The following is a 21,459-nucleotide window of genomic DNA, read 5'->3' as shown; positions in this document are numbered from 1 at the left end:
ACATACAAATAAAAGGATATCTTACCTTTATAATCTTCAGTTACTTCAGCGAAATCAATAATTGGGTAATATGCAGGGAAAAGGGTTAAAAAGTCACAATTAAAATTTCGGACCACGCACACTCCTTAGTACAGCTAGGAACAAAACTTCATGACCAAAAAGTTTACCGAATATCAGCCCACCTCCTTGGCAAGTGAGGCAGGAGGGGGTTTTAAAAGTTGTTTTCATATGGATATAAGTGTTCCCAACGTAAATAAAAGTCCCTACTTCAGAAAAATATCGCCCAATTCTTATGATTTTAAAATAATCGAGTTTTGTTAATTCACTGGTTGGCTTACCCTACAATTATTAGTATTGTTCATGTTGACGAAAGAAGAGAAGATAGTTTTAGCAGAAGTAGGTACAGTATTAACCAAAGAGATTGAAACTTCTTTGGCAGAAAATTAGGATAGGTAGGTACGTTGGAAAAGCATGGTTTCTGTTTCACAAAAAAAGTAGTCCCCGAATTAATTGGACTGTATATTATTAATGAAAATAATATTAACACACCGTTTAAAAACGAAGTACCAGAAGACGTTTGGTTTAAAAGAAATAAGTAAAGTTATCATTTAAAAAAAATCAGCAAGCCGTGGAATATGTTCGCAAATAAGTTTGCAATCCTTTTGTAATCAATTGTTAGGTATTATAACATATTAAATTAAAAACTCATAAACCTGAATTATATAATGTTGACAAAACTAGTTTTTCCAAAAAGTAAACTAGCATCGGATTTCCGTCAACTAGGATACGTTAACTAGGTACATACTTAATAAAAATACGTCGTTTTTGTTTCGGGACATCACTAGCTCTTCATACATTAGTATGACACACCTACCCCAAAAAACATGTTTTAGTTCATTTTTGTTAAAATTCTATAGGTACAAAAGTTTTAACTCAAGAATTATATCCATGAAATGAAATATTACCTTTCTATGCATGTAATATGTTATGGTTTTGAAGTACTTTTGGAATAAAGATGGATTTAGTTACACTTACCCCAATATTGGGGCAAGTGTAACAAACTGACTAGTACCAACCAAAAAATTTTAGAATGTCGTATTATGGTAAAATATACAGTGGGTTCCTTCTCTACATATTAATTGCAATGCTTTTGTAGATCCTACGGTAAAGTTTTCAACTGTTTAAATCACACCTATTCATCATGAACCTGGTTGAAATTCATGTCATTGGATTCTATGTCACACTTACCCCAACTCACCTTATCTCTTTAATATTATCATACAGACCTACAAACTTATCTTAGGAATGGGATGGGGGAGCCACTGTCAAAAACTACCCAGTAGAGACTCGTACTAACTGGACAAAATCTGACATTCGAATGAAATTTTCAAAATGGCGTCCTATGGTAGTTCCATTTTTGGCCATTCTACAGATACGTTTGTTCTGTAAGTACATGATAGTATGCGGACCGAAATTATAGTACGGTTGGCAGCACTGTGCAGTGTTGTGCAAAATATCATAGAGTACAAAATCGATTTGATTTAAAAAAGTGTTAGGCTATGGGAATAATAATAAAATTTATTGTCAAACTATAATCATAAGACAAATTACTTGTGATCCTCTGCTCCATTGCTACGTCGTTAGACTTTTTCTCCGCAGAGAAGCAACCCAAATCCACCGATTATATTATTATGTCCGCAGACCGAGATGGTTTGGTTGCCAGAATTCGTAAGAAACACTACGTGATTTCGAATGGATCATTCAGATCGAACAAAAGTGTAATGGTTTATTACTTATTTAAATATAAAATAATAAGAGATTAAGCAATTATTTTTTTAAATTGTATTTATAAGATTTAAAAAAAATTGTACTGTCTTAGCTCCTATAATATTAATTTATGTAAATCTACATGTAAATAAAACAATATTTTAAGAATATAGAAAGATTTTATGATAGTTTAATTAGCACAACTGTCAAAGATCGACTTTTTAATCATTCGTTGGTCAGTAGCAGTATAAAATTGGTGTTTGTATAGCTAGCAGAGCATAATATTATGTATTAGACAAATCGGACGACTTATTGAATGCAGACTTTTGGCTCGCCTATGTGCATCCAGATTTCCCTCTGATTAGCGACGGGCAAAACATCGAGAGCGACGAGAGCTTCAAATACCTGGGGGTACACATCACGGGAGATGACATTTTGCAGAGAGAGCTCGCTATCCGAATGGGAATGGCTGGAGCAACATTCAACTATGTACTAAGAATAGTTTTAAAAAATAATATAATCAAAAAAAATGAAGAAACAGAAATGAAACAATGATCGGTTTATAAGCTATGTCTACATTTGCTCACTTCAGGTGCTTCAACTTTTTAATTCTGGTTTTAGCACCAAGTAGTTTTGGTCGAATGCATGGAACGTACTGTGTCAACTGTCTACACTTGTACATAAAATAGTTTTCAATTTTTCGTGGAGGGTGTTGACATCTTTTTATAATGTTGATTTTAATAATCTTCAATAATATTTTTAGAATACTTGGCGTAAAATTATAGTATAATTAACTATTATACATTTTTTGCAGAATCATTCGGATGGCAACGCTGATGTGATGATGAAAGTAAATCCATCTGTGGCGGCGCTATGTGTACTTTCAACATGAAAAACAGCCTTTTTGAAACCAGGTTGAGGCAGGCAATGCGCACGCAACACATGCACTACGATGCATTCTACCGAATGAAAAAATGCACAAATCTAGACAGGGTTCATGGCTACTGGTATTTCGAAGTCGGTCATATTGGATATTCTTAATATGCACTTCCGTGTACCGGATGGAAATGTCCATCATACAAACTCAATTGGACTGGGAAAACAACTGTAATGTCGATATCAGAGTAGACATAAAATTGTTTCTTCTATTTTAGTTATTCTTCTCGGGGAATTTGGGAATGTCATAAAAAAACGGTTATAACAGAAAAACATTTCCATTTTATTCTTTAAACTCACATATCGAAAATAATTATTAATACTGTACATGAATAGTGATCCTAATTGCCTAAAAACAATAGGTACAAATATTTCAATACAAGAAAATTTCCGAAAACACAATAATTGAAAAATAATTTTTAATTTACTCAGAAACGAGAACGCCAAAGAATAATAAAATATTTTAAGTTGCATTTAAGCAGGCAAATTTAAGATTTCGAGTGATTTTATATAATTTATTAAAACTCACATAAAAGTAAGTCGATAGATGCAGATAAATTATAAGCTAGGTATATAATTTTGTTTTCAACAATTCATTATTTAACAGTATCATTTCATTTAAATGCTATGATATTTTAATTTCACAGCATGTGTTACATCAGTATAAACATTGTGTAGTACCTAAAAGAAAATGGCAGAATGAGTCGATATCAATGTTGTCGCCAAACGAAAGTACTACCGTCAGGGCGACCATAAATAATAAAATAGATTATGACTTTTGGGAATAATATTCAGAATCAACATATTGATTTGATAATAGGTACTTAGAGCACTAATATTTTACATAACGAATGTCTTCCAAAGAATACTAATAAATAAGAGTGTCTTTTAATGCTACAAGTAATATGATTACTAGTCTAGAAAAACAAAAAAAAAACATTATAATTCGGAAAAATGAAAACACAATAATATCGGTACTGTAAAAAAGTATTTGAATTTTGATAAAAAATAAAATAATTCAACCATATATTTTCTAAACGGACATTTCAGATAAGTAATAATTATTTCTAATAATAAGCTCGATTTAGATTATCAAAGGAACACATCATCTAATTATAATAATGCCAAAAAGTACAGATATAGCATTGTCATAGAAATAAAAATTACATTGTTTGGATGCCGACAAAAGAGAGAAAAATAAAACTTAAAGATAATAAAATTTAAAAAAAAAGTTATACGGCTTCCGGAAGAAGAGAAAACTACTAGTCTAAATTAAAAGATCTCTCAGAATATTTAACTGAGAAATTTTTAACCAGTATTTATTGTTATATAATAATTAAATTAACGTATTCTTCTTACAATATGTATCTATGATTTGTTGTTAGCCTACGTTTTTACGATCATCATCAAGGTCCCGAATAATTGTATCATTGAAATTTATTTATTCCCGCACGGTATGAAAAATTACGAAAAACCTACTCTTATTTTCATTATTTAGTATGACATTTTATTGAAACGCGTTACAATTAAATCACGACGGAAGAATAGCGAAGACCGCATACTGAAAACTAATGTGAGTAGGTATTAAATGTTCCTTCAGAAAATAGATGTGCGAAATACGTTCGATATGTTTGATTTTGTTCCGAAACATATACATTTTGGATAACCTGCATATAGATTTTCATAAAAATAACATTATGAAATTCTCACATTCTTAAAAAGCCTAAATATTTATTTGGATACAATAATGACAAATAATTATTATGAATTTAATATAAAATTAGTTATAAACAGTTACAGAGTACTTTTAGATAGAAAGCATAACATGTTTAAAACTAAGCATTAAGATTTTTTGAATATTTATGACACAAATAAGTAGGAAAAATTCTATTAAAACTATTTATAATCTAATACACTTGTGTCTATTTAAAATTATGTTCTAATAAGTAGTGTGCTTGTAAAGCTTCAATGCTTTTGTATTTTTGATCAAAATATTGAGAAAATAATAATCATTTTTTGGTCTTTAGATGATCTCTTTGGTGTGATGATTTTTGAGAAGTTTCACAAGAATTAGCACAATTACATTAAAGACCATTTAATTTCCATCAATTAACTTTATCATGTAATTTTATGGACACTGAACGTTTAAATATTGGGCGAAAATATTACGCGGGATATAGCTCTTCAAGATTCTTCAATACGTTTGTATTGTTTGTTTAATATTAGGTATCTTATCCCTCCCTTCGACGGTTGAAAATCTGGATCTGAAATGACATCGCGATTAAAACCATCGGACACACAAATAACACTGATAGACAATATTTTGTCACAATCACTATGTGCTGAATTTGTAATAATTAATTGTCTTCGATGATTAATATTATTCTATGATGAGAATAATGGTCGGTACATTCAGAATCTTTTAAGTTCACAATATATGCTGCAAAGATAGAAATAGATATTTGTCATAGATACAGTCACAGAGTATTGGAAATGTATAAGATTACACATTACGATACAAGTTTAACACGAAAATTTAGCAAATAATAACATTCAATAAGAAAAGCTATACCAGGCGGTTTCAGACTATTTTATTTACTAAAAATGTAGCAAAGGAAATTGAAAATAATGGTACAGACCTACAAACTTATCTAAAGAAAGAGTGGGGGAGCCACAGTCGAAAACTATCAAATCAAGACTCGCAACTGGACAGAATCTGACATTCGAATGACGTCCATATAGTTGTCTGTAGTTCCATTTTTGACCGTTCTTTAGAAAAGTTTGTAGGACTATACCTATTTTATTAGTCGTCAAATATCAAATGTGTTGTACAGGTATTATAATAATACACCTCTCAACTTTATTACAGATGCAACAATGCTTTAAACAAACTTCAGAAAGTTTCCCATATTGGTTAACATTCCTACAAAGATATAATTGAAAATTAAAAACGGTGTGTCAAATTATTGCCAGTTTATTTTGACAATATCAGGGTATTTAAGAAGCTAAAATTGTGATAGTAAAGGTGATTGGAAAATGTATATTTTTTAAATAATGCAAGCGAAACCGACAAGTGATGATTAATTAATATATTAGCTTGGAACTGGCCATATTGTGCAAACATCAAAATGAATCTCAATGTAGAAATTTATGACTAATGGATTTTAAATGATATTTATTATCGTCGAGTGTGTGACAACTTAACTTATGTAAGCAGCATATTTATAATATGTTTATACTCCGATAAGTATATAACCGTAAAATCTACTTTTTACATATTATGACTACAATAAAACTCCACTAAGTAATTTTAAGCGATACATATACTTTCAACAAGGCACATAATGTTTTAAACTCGACTTTTAAATAGCGACACCTTTCAAAATCAGGTGCTATTATCACACACATTGGGTAAGAACTTTCAACATGCAAAGTGGTCAATGTTGTTAAAATAATTGTCATAGTAATATGGCTAATGATTCCCATTCTTTTAATAGCTACTCGATTATACAATATAGTTACATGAACGTAATCTGATTTATAAAATATGGCAAAGACATTATCAAATTATATACATTTTAAAATAAGGATATTGAATGTAAGTAATAAAATAGATGTTATTAAAATGTTTGGATCGACTTCCTATTTGATCGATTAATACGTCGGAGATTTCGAAGAAACCTACATAATAAATATTATGAGTGTTAAAATATTATTTCGATAAAAAAATCAATGAAGATTTCAGTCAAACTATAGAACTAGCATTACGATAACAAATATATTGGTTAATTATTTATTGAAATGTCGGTAAGAAGATAGGCGGGTACCTACTGGGAGAGATTTATTTATGCTATTCGGCTATTTCATTCGTTATTACGTTGCCAATAAAAGTTTTCACAAATACTTTTGTGGTAGGAAGCTCAAAATTTTTTTTCAATTACAAATTTTCAGATATCCTTAATTTATTACATCCAAATGATTTAAAAAATACTTTATTCTATAAACATAACAATAGTAATATTATATTTAGTACCAAAATGTGTATGTCATGTTATACACATTATGATTACGTTTGCATAACATGTTCCACTATTCATCTTCAATAACATCTAACGTTCAGTGAAGGAAAATATTGTCATATTTGCACATAATTGTGAATGAAAACTTTAAAATATTACATACAGATTAAAACATCATATTAATATTATGAGTCCTTTACTAGCAAAAGATACATAAATCCAAAAATCTAGATATGGACAAAACTAATGACAATTTCCTATAGCGTTACAATTCTATTTATTATATCTTTTGATGTCCTTTATGATTCGATTCTAACAAGAATAGACGGTAGGTATTTAAATGGGTACCTAGTCAAGAAATTGACATTGAAATGTCAAAAAATGATTGTTGTGTATCTTTTGACATTAAAGTACTCATATATCAACTGAGAACGATAAAGGATAAACAAGCGCACTTATGTTACAAAATACTTCTCCAAAATAGGACAAGACAAAACACCGAGTATTAATCCAAATTAATATATATTATACCGATTAAAGGTATTATACTAAAAAAAGATTTTTTTTTGAAAGGCTAATCCGGAACCATTGTTGTTTTTATTAAAATGGGATATGTAAAAGACTGTTGTCCACCTTGATCAGGATAAGAGCATCCTAAACACGGCGATGTTTCTAATACAGACAATTAAAAATATGTTTTTTTAAGAAAAACTATGGACACATACGATGAAACGAAAAGATGATCTTAACAACAAAGGGTATAGCTACAACTAAAATCTCATTCTTATTTACAAGTCAGGACAAACTATTCATAGAGAATGTCTTTTCTATGCAAAGAATAGTTTTCAAGGCAATATTAACATTGTAATCCTAAATAAAATACAAAACAAAACAATTCAAGTGTATGAAGGTAGTTCTCGATATATGATGGATTCCATTACAGCACAGTCATAAATTTAATTCACAACTGGACGGTAACGTCATACAGTTAACATTGATGCATCAATAATTGATAATTAATAAAAATATGTATGGAGGTACTTACAGCGCATGAGCTGTTTGTTTGTGAAGATGCATAATTCACAAATAGAGGACTACCTAAATTGATTGAATCCAGTATAAAGTTACTGGTTAGAAGAATAATCTTATGTTATAAAATTGAATGAAATGATCTTGCAACAACAATTTTTTTATTCTACACAGAATTAAAGTAAATAAAACTAAATCATATATCATAAAAACAAATGATTTTTTTTATTAAAATAAGAGTTCAATAGTGGTTTCTTATGGTTTACCAAGAAAATTATCGATAAAACCATTTCACAGTCAAAATTATTAGTTATCTGGATCGACCCAATCTACACTGGCCCAGTCAGGAAGTTCCGTTTCATATTCCCATCCAGGACCCTGAAAAGATGATAAAATACTTAATAAAATAGTATAAACAATACATTGATTAGAGATACAAAACAGTGGCGAATTGAAATATCCTAAGATAAAGCAAAAGTAAATATTTGAGACCCCCTGATAAACACGGTAACAGAACAAAAAGAACATGAATAAACAGAAGCGCCAGTAGAAAAATGAAACATTCATTTTTGTCATATCTATTTATTAATTAAATATATTTTATTATAATCTCCTCATGTTGGCCATTTGGCGTAAAAACCTCAATTTATATGCATGATTTTGATAATCATGTACACCACAGAATTATTAAACTCATTATTCAGTTATACCGAGTCACCCAAGTATTTTGAGCATATTAGATTGATTGAGACGAGATATATCTAGCTTGCCGGCAACACCGAGTTGAGTCCCGTTTAATTAAGGCTTTCCGGCAATTAGAAATGCAGAAATTATATAATTTGATTTGAGACCAGTGTCTATAAAATCTATACAACATAATATAGGGATACGACAATTTCAATAATTAATGTTATCACAGTTCTGTTTATCGGTATTCTATTTTGTCACTGTTCTGTTTATTCATGGAACCGATAAGCACAATACAAATTTGTCCTATATAATAATATTAAATTCAATATAAGTCTGAGAATTGAATCCAATTCCAATCATTTCCAAAATTAACTATATTAAGGCGATACCTCAGTTGAGGCATGGTCTAAAAAGATTGTGGCTAGGCGATGCGTGGATTGCGGGTCGCGGGTGCAAATGACGCATGCCGAATGAAATATAATTTGTCATATAAATTCAACATGCATCCATTTAATGTTCTGTTTATTGTTCTATTAGTAACAATAATAATATATTCATTGACATGTTTTATTTTTCAAGTAAATGGGTAACGTTTTTAGTCATCTTTACACGATTTAAGAATTATTACCCCCGTCGCCATCACGAAACAAATTGACATTTTGACACCTCGCCTTTCGCTATCCGAATGCCAGCGAGTCCAAATAATATGACAGTTCCCGATAGTTAGCCAGTAGCTCTTAGTTAGAAGCAGTGAAAGCGCATGATCAAAATAGCATAACATTTTTCAATAAGGAATTGAGGAATATTTAGATGCTTACCCTATATTTCCAAGCATGTAAGTACATGACAAGATCATTGGGTCGTGGATCACGATACCGGACCTTGCACTCATAGCAATGAGGATCCACCGTCATTTTCTCCTGGTTAAACAGCATGTCAGGTGATTCGTGACCAGTCTGCGTTGCTACTGTCACCTTTAAGAAAACAAAACACAGAGCATTTGAGATTACTGTATGCAGTGATAGTCTTTCAAGACTCAGTTGTAATATGTATTAACCGATCAGCGGATAGTGTAGAATGATGTCCAATAAATAATAAATTGAAATACTATCATCCAGAGGGGACTTGATCTCAATAAATTCAAAAAATCTTATCTCTATAGATAAGATGATTATGTATTTTATATCATAAGGATAAATACATGATGATCATATAAATTTACCATATTAGTATATCATTTCATAAGACATCCTTGGGCATTCCAATTTTTCAAATTCTTCTTTGTTCGGTTACATTTTCTATTGGACCTTGTAATTTAGTTGTAATTTATAAGAATATTTCCCATGTTATCTCTATCCCACAATGTTATAGTATGATATAATCTAACATTCCATTCTTTACTTTACTATTCAATAAATGCCATAAAAGAAAATATATCAATTTTATATGATAACATATTGAATTATCATATAATATAATCAATGTATTGGGTCTCCTATAAGTAATGCGGTATTTTAAAAATAATAAAAAAAAACATTTTGAGCATAAGCCATAGACCGACTAAGCAATCGAGTTTTACCCAACTCTAGAACTGACATATCTATGCTCATTTTTAGAGCATATACAATAACGAGACGGAAACGTCAGTTGTCAAGGTAGCTTCAATATATAGACATTACGAGGCACGTGTCCGTTCCTAAAATGTCAAGTTAAAAGTATCATTATAAACCTGAACGTGTACCATCATAGATTAATATGCCTAAGTATATCCAGCCAATGGCAGGCTGCCATGTAAAATCACCAGAAGTGTAATTGTGTTTTATACGAAATACAAAACGATATAAATTCTCACGCGCATTTCCTATTGTAAAGACCCATATATTACCACATCAACACATCTAAACGCAACCTGTCTGAAAATATTATATTAGCGGGGTAGTAGACTCCAGTGGCGAAGGGTGGAGGTAGGCTGTTAAGATTCGCTGTAAATAGTGCACACTAAACTTTGTTAGTCATATGTATTTGTTTTTATTGAACTAAGACTACAATTTACAGATCGTGTTAGTTATTTTTTCTAAATCAATTAAACCCTGCCTAAACGAAACCATAATAGTTTTGGTCTAATTTGGGCGATACGACAAAATTGTGCACACTTTTCCATTCATAGTTATTTGTTTTCGTTGGATTAAAAATACATATTACACATATTATGGGCTCATTTTTTTATTTCATTAAGCCCTGCCCAAACCAAACTATAATAAATAAAAAATATTATTCTATCTATAAAATATTCAAAGTTATGTATGATTTAACTGCATAATTTTAGATATTTTATAGATATACATGTATTTTTTGACTTATTATCTATTATGGCTTGGTTTCTCAGGATTTAATTGAATTTTAAAAACTAACCAACATTTTCTGTAAATTGTAGTCTTATTTCAATGAAAATAAATATGTATGTCTGAAAAAGTTTAATGTGCACTATTTATGGCGGATCTTCACAGCCTACCTCCACCCTTCGCCACTGGTAGACTCAACACAACAACTATACCCCCAATAATAGAAGAAAAAAGAACTATCCTGGCCCACAGGAGAGATATCATTTTCCTTCACCATAACATTAAAAAACCTTACCAAACTGATGCAGTTTAAATGGAAAGTTATGACACACCTATTGTACAAACATGGACACATCAGATTACCATTTTTCTGCTGTCTACAAGACGACATTAACGGGAAAAAGTTTAGGTGATGTCCAAAGGTTGCTTGATTTATTCATCAGCACAAAACTGATAAAATTCTATGGCCAATGAACTGAAAATTGAAGGGCAGCATAGGCAGCAATCTTAAATAAAAATTAAATTATATCTAGGATTTAAAAACATTCTTGGTATTATTTCAGGCATTGTCAAAAAACAGCAAGCATTATTCATGGGATGAACAAATAATTATTTTATACTTGATCTAACTATACTTCCTTAAATTTGTATTTTGTAGTAAAAATTTGAATGACATAAAAGTAATTAGAGTAGAATCTCACAAATCTGCACTATATATAAAACTAGTTGGTGCCTGATTACTGGAATGTATGAAAAACAGAAAAATAAAAAAATAAGAATATGTATGTTCTTTAAGATGAAAAATATACCTCCAAAATTATGAAGCATCAAATTATTAAAAAAAGAAGCATGAGAGATATCAACTGCTTTGTCTCGGCTCAGATAGAGTAGAATAAGTGACATTCTACTATATTTGCTAATTATACTGGCGTTAACCTGGTAGAACATTCAGTATATCTGAACTATAATTTGAAGAATATATTTGGATGTATGTTTGTACCATCCTTCAGTTTTTCTTTAAACAAATCCACACGCTCAGTCGGATTTCAACAAAATTTGCACAGTAGACGGAGGCCGACGAGCCGGAGTGCGTGATCGGGGTCTCAAATTTCAGATATAACATGTTGGACCCCGGGGACAGTTATACGGTTTTTGCGGAAAAAAGGCGCCGCCGCGTACAGGGCCTTAAAACGCGGAAGTTATTGCTGCAATCTAGAATGTGTACATTTAAAAAATATTGGCGTTTATTTCAGCTCGATTGGAGGTCAATTGGCAAAGTTAGATGCAAATAATTGTGTTATTAGAATCGCTAATCCGCAGGTTGGCACGGGCGACGCAGTGCTGCCACATTAGATCGGAATGCTTCACACGGTCAATAATAAAATTGTATGTAGCGGCATCAGAGCCGGAGTGCGTGGTCGGGGTCTCGAATTTTAGATTTAACCCGTTGCACCCCGGGACAGTTGTTTTACAATAATAAATTGAATATGTACTATTTTTAAATATTTAAATGCAATAAATGTACAAAAATGTAAGTAATATAATATGTTAAAAATAACAATCTGTAATACTATATTTTTTTACTTTTTTAAATTCAATCCTGTGCACTCTACGTATTAAATTTAGAATTTTTATTTTAAAATATTAAGCCATTCCACTCCCGGGCAGCGCCGGGTGATACTGCTAGTTATGTAATGGTTTTGAAAAAAAGTTTGTGTGGATTCAACAATTTTATTCTTAAATATTGGTGTTACTGTGAGATATAAATTTTACAAACCTTTGATCTTCCATGTGCTGTGTTGGGTTTGTTAGAAATAGGTAAATTTGGATATGGCGAGTGAGGTATATGCTCTCTTGATACGGAGCCGATCTTTGATGGTGATATTTGGCCGATCGCTTCATCGGTCACATTCGTACCGATGGAGTTGGTAAGCACATTAGTGGGGGTCACTAAAGTCGGAGATTCGAGTGACGGCGACGATTCTCTTGATGCGGAGCCAACTTCGCAGTCATCTTCACCAGAGGCATGTTCACCTAGAAAAGAATTCGATATAATATAATTAATATTATCACTAATACCTACTGGTATAATTGTGCAATCAAAATATTTTTTGTCAGTAGGCAGGATGAGATGACATTAGATATTTTAATGTAAAACTATTGTAGTCATTAAAAGCTTAAAATAATATAATAGTAACATTCCTACATTTTTTAACAATAAATCATTAAAAAAAAATTCAACTGGTTTGGGAAAGTTTCATTTGTCTTGCCGGAGCTAACCTAATATATTATAGTAATTATTCCAAATTCAAATTAAAACGTGTAAAGTGTAAACAAACAATGCAATAATTATTATAAAAGGTATTATGTATGTATCCTCCCCCCTTTTGAATCTTCAAATATTTTGGGAGTCTTCACGATTGAAAATGCACCCTTGACATTCCGGGATTTATAAGAATATTTTAAAGCTTATTTAAAGATAACATTAATAAATTATATATAAATTATCATACCCTCTCCTTTGTCTAAATCTAAATCCGCCTTTGGTTTGAAGAGTGATAATTCTGTATCACCGTCCATTCCAAGCCAGTTTTCAGCGTTGTGTATTGAAATAAGATCTTTCACTAATTCTTCATCAGTTTTTCCACCTAGATCACCTCCTTTTCCTTTCAATGGACCGAAAACAGGGTGATTGTAAAGAGGATCATTTACAACAGGATAACCTGAAAACAAATACAATATTTTGTAAATTTAGCTAAATTTTATAAATACTAATTAATCAAATATCGTCGTTGAAACTAGAAAATTGTGTAACTCCAAAAACACTACTTTACAGGAGAGACAAAAAACATTATGGTTTCCTATACAAATGTATGGTTTTGGAGTGAAATCATCCATGATTTAACAATGATACAATTTTTCTGGAATTACAAAATTTGCAAGACGGATAGATATTATCAACGGCCACTAGATGGCATTCAAAGTCAATTTTCGATTAAAACGGAGTTACACAATTTTCTAGTTTCAACGACGATATATAATTGAGAGGTTTACGTGTTAAAAAATTATATATTCGATTATTAACAGCAAACACCACGTCTTTATGTCTCAGATTAACAAACACACAGTAAAAATTAAAGTAATCTCAGCCTTTTTGTCGAGAGAAAACTAAATTTCCAATACTGTGGGCCGATTGGAATATTTAGTATTAATGAATGAATTTTTGAATATTCATAATTTGATTATTGACTTGTCGGCGCGTGTTGTTCCTCCTTCATTCCCAGACATTTCAGGCTCGTTGCAGAGACCATTCTCAAGATATAATGTATCGAAGTGTAATGTTGAAAGTGGTTTCTGCAACAAGGCCAAAACGCCGAGGAAAGATAGAGGAAGAATACACAGTGACAACTCAACTCAAACGTCTAATACGATACCAAATCACTGTGAAAGTCTCAAACATTGTAAATTGCATTCATTTAAAAAAAATAAACAACTGTAAAAACTAGGAAAAAAATAGGTTGTTAGCCAATTATTCTACCTATTGGGTCAATGATCTGCAAACTAACGTACATTTAAAAAAATAACACATTAATTTTCCAAACGTAGGATTCGAACACGTGACTCACGGCTTCAGAAGCAGATACCTACTATTAATTGTACAGTACATACTTAAATAATTTTATTGTTGTCAAAAAAATCATTGACATGAAGAAATGTTGTAGAGAAATGAGTAAAATCAGATTTTGTTATTTCCATTGTATACTTTTTACTGATATTTTTGTTGACATGTGGTTCTAGATTGAAGAAGCAAAGTGGCTCAAGGTAGCCACTTGCCGAAAACAACTGAATAAAAAAAAATGTTTCTCCTCTCACCTAAGTATTGTAAATGGACCCTGATCTGGTGCATTCTTCCCGTGCGCGGCCTGCAAAGGACCACGCTGGTGTGGCCATTGTAGCCCAGCCTCTTGAAGATTGTCGCGCAGTCCTTGCCACGAGCTGACACTCGGCACACGCCGATCTTGTAGCTCACCACCTCGATTGGCTCGCGACATTCGATCTCCTCACTGAAAAAGAATACACAAATACAACAATTAAATAATTGTTATATTCCCATGCAGGGGTGGAGATGCTGAGAGATTCTGTCGAAGGGTCCTGACTCACAGAACACGAAAAAAAATGAATAAATATAAAAAAGAATCATTCAATTTATTATGCTCATTAGTGAAAGAACCAGCGTAATTTTGTTATAAGAAACCAACTTGTAGTATAAAAAATCATATTATGGATATCAATATGAAGATAAATTTCCCGATTTTAAAGGTAATAATTATTCATTAGCCCAATCCATAATGGTGGAACGAAAAAAATAGAAAAAAACGAATACTTAACGATATTATACAAACGTAAAATTAATAATAAGTAAGGCACAACATAGTGTTGGTATTTAAACAAGTATTTTTCATCTTTGGTTAATATAGATTCTACACTAATGGAAGTCAATACATAAAGTAAATGTATAGAATAAATAGTTTGGGGAGGGGATACATTGGTAAACATATTGTCATCTTCAAAAATTTCCGCGGATACAGAGCAACCGATGACCGATGCCTGTCGAGAAATCAAACAGCGACGATTTTCTTTGACACAGATGACGCATCCGATTCGCCGGTAGATTTTAAAAGTGAGCCTCAAAACAATTCAAACCAGTCATACAATTATTATTAAATTATACTAAAAACTTAAAAAAGATAGATAAGGTACGTATTTCTCACAAATTGAGTGTAAACTATCACCCAACCAAAGTATCACAAAATCTTTGCAACTAACCTCAAAGGGGCCCAGGGTATAAAAAATAAACCGTTAATATTGTTTTGTAGGTATTATGATTGTCAATGTCATTACTAATAATTATTTTTACCGACATGATGTGATTACAGGAACGAGATACATTAATATTTTACTGGTTGGTAGTTGGAATTGATAGGTTTTTTTTTAAATTGTGGGAGGTCTTCTAAAAATCAGTCAGTGCCATGGGTCTCCAAGTCCCCAAACATGCCAGTGAATTCAAAATTTAAATATAATATATTGAATGTAGATATTGTGATGTGAACGGAAGAATGGACCTTAAAACATTATAATATGTATCCTTCAATGGTATCCTTACTAAACGTTCTTCCTGAGTACTAATTTATACATGACATACTGCTACTAAAGGGGGTCATGTAAATGTGTTAGTATCGTAGAGAAAACATCTACGGAACGCATTTCATGCGCCTAAATATTTATTTATCCAACAAAATGGCGTAAAGAGTGGTGTTTACACATGCGGCTAGATACAGACTTGTCGTAAAGGGCGTAATTTAACTTCTAAGGAAGCGGCTCGGGAATATAAATAAAGGCAACAGGCCGTAAACACGACTGCGAAGCGACTATACATCACACGATTTCATTGTAGATACAAGAAACGGAATTAATTGAGACGACGAGTAAACATTTATGAAACTTGTGTTCGAGTTTGGAGTGGAAATATTATTAATGAATATACCTATATTATAATATACACATTCAAAGATTTGATTTAAGAAATATGTTTAATATATTCTTCGAGTAGTCTAAACACGCTTAAGAGCGCGATACAGAATCATCGGGATTAATTAGGCAATAAACACCAACAAGAGTTGCTAATTTACCTTGAATTAGTTAAATAAAAAGTAGAATTGTCCGTATTTTAAATGGTTTCGTTTTGAGTTACTGCCTTTTCCCCGTATATTTACCACATGCTATATGACGTATTATTATGTATGGATACTGTAGGCGACGCAATCTAAGTTGTCGATATTGGCTTCATAAAAATAAGCAGTTAGACGTCCTATCATATTAGATTAGGTACTTACTTGAAATACATGGACGTATGAAAACACTGAAGATATATTTCAAATCACTGAAAATATATACAGTAGAGCTTGCAAAACACCCTTGCAGAACACGTCAATTGAAATGTTGAACATTTGTTCAGTGTTTGTAATAAAGTAAATTAAATACTTACTTAAAATTAAAAAAACAAACATAATAGGTATATATACATAACAAACGTAAGTCTCGTTTAAAATACCTAAATAATTTTACGTACAATTAATTTAAAAAAGTTAATTACCACGATCACTCTTAGGCGGAAAATAATATGGGCATTTACATAGTAAAGATTATAGAATTGACAAGATTCCACGGCCTAGGAGACAGCTATTCTACCAATTAGACTACAGTGGGTGTATTGAATTTTGGTTACGATCAAAATATCTAAACAAAGTAGTAAATATTATCGGAAAAGGATGCTAATTCGGTTTATATCGAAGAGTGGGTTTTACGTATTTTTATTGAGGCTACGGGGTTTGTACAAAATGAGAACGAAAAGTGGAAACTCCGTTAAAGTTAATGATACAAGAAAAAGGCATTACAATTTTCAAATTTCAATGCACACAGTTACAATAATACTAAAAACGAAAACCGGAAAAGTTTTTGCGGGCGAAAAAAATGCGGTCCGCCTTGTCGAAGATTCAATTATATGAAGATAACACGCCATGGCGCCGTGTGGAGGGTACTTAGAAGGATGAGGGTGTGGGATATGGAAGAACGGGGGTCCACTCGGAAGGGGGATGAAATGCTTCTAAAACTTCAATGTTAAAAACTTAATATTAAATAACTCCACCGTGGAATAAGTCTTGGCCGAATCGCGCGTCTGGAAAGAATACTTCAATGCGTCTTTCATCCAGAGCAAAGAAACAACGAATTAGGCGAATGGTTAACAATAATCACTCGCAAAAAGTCTGTAAAGAGGATCCATTTCCGATTAGTAACGAAAATAGTACCTAATTTAATTAAAGTTGTTGCAAATACATTTTTGTTGAATTTTAATTAAGTATAAATACAATTTCATTTCGAAATTATTGACCCATATAATTCATTTCATTATATACATTATACACAACAACACCGCAACGATATTGTTGTTTTGAGAGAATGAATCTATGGACATTTATATACACATAATAATTGTGTGCGAAAGCACACCATTGTTTAGAAATGCTGCAATCTAGTTTTACAAGCTTTGTAAAGATTTTTGAAATTTGTAATTTAAATTGTAAATTTTGTTTCGTCGAATGTTAATAATAAATAAATGTAGAATTTTGTTCCATAAGAAAACATGGAAGCAAGAAGAATAAATTAGCGAAGTGAATATTTTAAAATAGAATACATTTGTAGGTATCCCTAGGAATTGATTTCTAGAGAAACACACATTGCTAAGTTTTCCTACCTAAATAATATTATGGATACGGATAAATATTATATTCCGTAAATTAAAATATGGTAAACGGTGATTCACAGTGTTACGATAAACAAGTTTTGGAATCCAGGAATTAGTTAAAGTTACAAAAGCAACAGAGAGAACGGAAAAGCAGCGGAGCGAGCAGCTGAGCGGGAAACAAAACGCACCAAAACTCTCGGCGCGAAGACCCGCCTTCGAGGATTTCCCCGAGCGCAATCTCCGCACGACTTCCGCCCTGCGTTCCCGCGACGCATTATCGCAATATACCTAATAATAATATTAGGTATACAAAGACATTACAAAAAATACCGATAATGAAATTTTATACGTTTATGTTTATATACTTAGGTACAAAGCAAAATAATTCTGAGTGAAATAAACTTTTCCAACTACATTGGAACGGAGGCCACGACGCCACCATAGATTTTTCATGCCAGATCTTATATTTTTAAATGAACGCAAGCTTGCAAAATACGCATTTAATTTCGGCGTTAAATCTAGTATTTTTGGACACCGCAAACGGCTTAAAATTTTGTTTGTATGACTCACATTAATTATTAGTTGCGAAACAATATGTAATTAATTGTTAATGATTATTAATAGGATATCTATTATCGTTCAATATATTATTTTTTCATGGTTAAATGGTTCCACAATAGTTACACAATAATAATAGAGAAATGGGCTTGGACAAAATTGTAAACACACCACATAAACGTGAAGTTCGATAGATTTGATAGAAAATAATATGACGTAGTTAGAGCGAGAGAGAAAATGATGCAATAGACTTAATGAATGAGCAATTAAATTTATCATATATAATTCGTGCGGAGTAGAAAAAATCGCAATCTGCACCATTTTAATGGTAAGTTGTTCCACTGTAGATAATTGATTCACGGCCTACTAAAAGGTGGTCTTTGGAGACAGTGTGTGAAAAGTAATGGGGAAACTATTTTATAGGGAAGCGAAAAGAAGTTTGAGGTTTAGTTCACTTAGTATGGGGAGTGTTGATTCCACTGGGTCATGTTCTCCTATATTATTGATGTTTAATATTTATATGTGTGTTTCTAAGGTGTTCCAAATTGTGTATTTTCAAGTGTAATGGATAATTGCAATTACTTATAGGTCTAATAAAAATAATTATTTAAATTGAATTAAAAGGTAAATTGGAATAAATCTAATTTATTTAAAAGGCAGTGTTTGTAAACGGGAGTGCCGGAAAACGAAAATGGGTCGAATAACCAAATTGAGCGGCCCACGCCGTTCGAAATCATTGGGAAATGTCTCAAATATTTGTACCGCACCATCCGACCTTTTGTGCTCGCAGCGTTCGTTGTCTTTCGGGATTTCAAGCTATTGTTTTATAATCATTTAAAAGCGCTGGAGACGGTAAATATTTCTTTGTTTTCTTTCTTCCGAGGGAGTGATTACAGACGGGAATTGCTTTGACATTCCGAATCAAAGATAAAAAGAAACGAATCCTTAGCGGATAGCGGAAAAAGCCCTGCATACTTAACTAATAATATTTGTCAATAATAAAAATCGACATGAAAGTGAATTTTGAGTTCAAATAAAAAGCGGCATGCCTAAAATTGATTGCTATATAATATAAACTTAATTTGACTTATCTTTGCAATACCTACCTAAGTACATAGTGAAAATAAATATACATGCTTAATTAAAAATTGATCAGAATCGGTTTCTTCTACTTATATATTGTATGCTAACTGAATATTATAAGGATTTACTAAATGATATTACTTTAAACCTGTTTAGGTATTGGTACTGTACATTTTAAAACAAAGGGTAAAAGGGTGAAAACCTTCTTTATTTTTACAAATACCTCATTAGTGCTCAGTAGTGGATTTAGGGTCTTGGCACTGACTGATTTTGAGCAAAAAAAAAAAGATAGAAAAATTACAATTTCCAACTACCAACGCAACTAGTAAAATTATCAATCTCACTTAGAAACACAACATCTGCAAATAATTATAGTTGAAGATGACAGTGACGACGCATACATAATAATATTAGTGGTACATATATTTCTTACATATAGCTACCTACGCAAGGGAAGGACAGATTCTTCTGGCATTGCAGCCACGATGAAGTAACTTTATAACGGTGTTAGTGTTATTTGAAAGTAATGATGCTAACATCTAAATGAGTCGCCTACGCTGCCAGAACAATCTGACACCGTTTTATCAAGTGCTTCTCCCTTTGTTGTTCGTTGCAGGGATTTCGTTATGCTTTGGGTATTATTTTATACTCGATTTGTAAAAAAAAATACGCATATTTTTAAGATCTTGATATAATTTAATAACTTTACGAATGTTGATTAAAATGGCGTTTACGTGGTAGAATTCATTATAATGGTTTGGACTGTTTCAAAGAACCCTTTTAAATTTTCAGAGGATTCGACTGAAATCGCCGCTGCTTGTTTTAATAATTCTATCAAACAATTTTAGAACGGTTTTATCTGTCAATTGATAATGTCTTTCTAATGGCCCCCGTTACAATGGCTCAAGCCAGAATAATATTGACGCTCTTCGATGCGTGTTGAAATACAGACACTGTGTCGATAGGTGGCAAACATTTGCCGGCCAACGCATAAGTCGCCCTCTTCACAATGGTGAGCACTACGCGACCATAAACAACTGCCTGGATTGGGCCGTTGTGAAAACAAGCATAATAGTTCCAACCTAAATTATTTGATTTAAATTATAGAGGTATTAAAGAGTAGTAATAGCTATATATTTTGGTTTCTTTTAATAAATTTATTATGTCTCTTAATTAAAAAGTTACAGTCAACACCTTTAAAATGACAAGATATTAATCAATATTCCCTTTGCTAAATGAAAAATATACTATTGTTATCATGGATATATTAATATTTATTATAGTGAGTAAAAAAAAAAAATACTTACTCTGGAAACTCTCCTTCGACTCTGCATACGTATTCCTTGCTGACTTGTCTATTTCTGATTTGATGTTCCATTTGTCGTGCCTTTTTCGGGCTTCGTCCGAACAAAAGCAGACCTTAAATAAATAAAAACAAAACAGAAAATTAAAAGACTGCTGACATACTAATATAAATACATAATTAAGAGCAGTATAAAACAATCAAGCTTTCAAGATTCAATTGAAATATTAAATGAAAAAAGCCGAACAACATGAAAACAAGTACACTGAAATGTTGGATTCGTTTAAATCTAAATGAAGCCATTATACACAAAGTTGACATTATACACTATTATGTCGCTTATTACGTTCAATGATTATTATAGAGCGGAAAAGTTTGCAACTCCATTGATCAAATGATCAAATAATTATTCACCCTAAAATGATACTT

The 21,459-nt window shown here is 31.7% G+C and overlaps 1 protein-coding gene across 3 annotated transcripts in view; it reads right to left on the bottom strand.

Moving 5' to 3' along the window:
• Nucleotides 1-6,637: 6,637 nt before the first annotated feature.
• The window catches only part of LOC147066200 (pseudouridylate synthase RPUSD2-like), a 491,295-nt gene continuing 476,473 nt past the window's right edge, over nucleotides 6,638-21,459 (bottom strand). For all 3 annotated transcript variants that reach the window (XM_085955875.1, XM_085955877.1, XM_085955876.1), the window contains exons 8-13: nucleotides 21,035-21,146; nucleotides 14,657-14,847; nucleotides 13,297-13,506; nucleotides 12,561-12,817; nucleotides 9,260-9,415; nucleotides 6,638-8,129 (exon numbers count right to left, since the gene is read on the bottom strand). In XM_085955875.1, the coding sequence (XP_085812001.1) occupies nucleotides 8,058-8,129; nucleotides 9,260-9,415; nucleotides 12,561-12,817; nucleotides 13,297-13,506; nucleotides 14,657-14,847; nucleotides 21,035-21,146 (998 nt within the window). In that variant the 3' untranslated portion in view covers nucleotides 6,638-8,057. The remainder of the gene's footprint in view (nucleotides 8,130-9,259; nucleotides 9,416-12,560; nucleotides 12,818-13,296; nucleotides 13,507-14,656; nucleotides 14,848-21,034; nucleotides 21,147-21,459) is intronic.

Source organism: Rhyacophila brunnea, unplaced genomic scaffold (assembly GCF_057557595.1).
Source record: "Rhyacophila brunnea isolate RB1 unplaced genomic scaffold, BYU_Rbru_1.0 scaffold_5, whole genome shotgun sequence".
NCBI lineage: Eukaryota > Metazoa > Arthropoda > Insecta > Trichoptera > Rhyacophilidae > Rhyacophila > Rhyacophila brunnea.
This window is presented reverse-complemented; position numbering and strand designations above follow the sequence as displayed.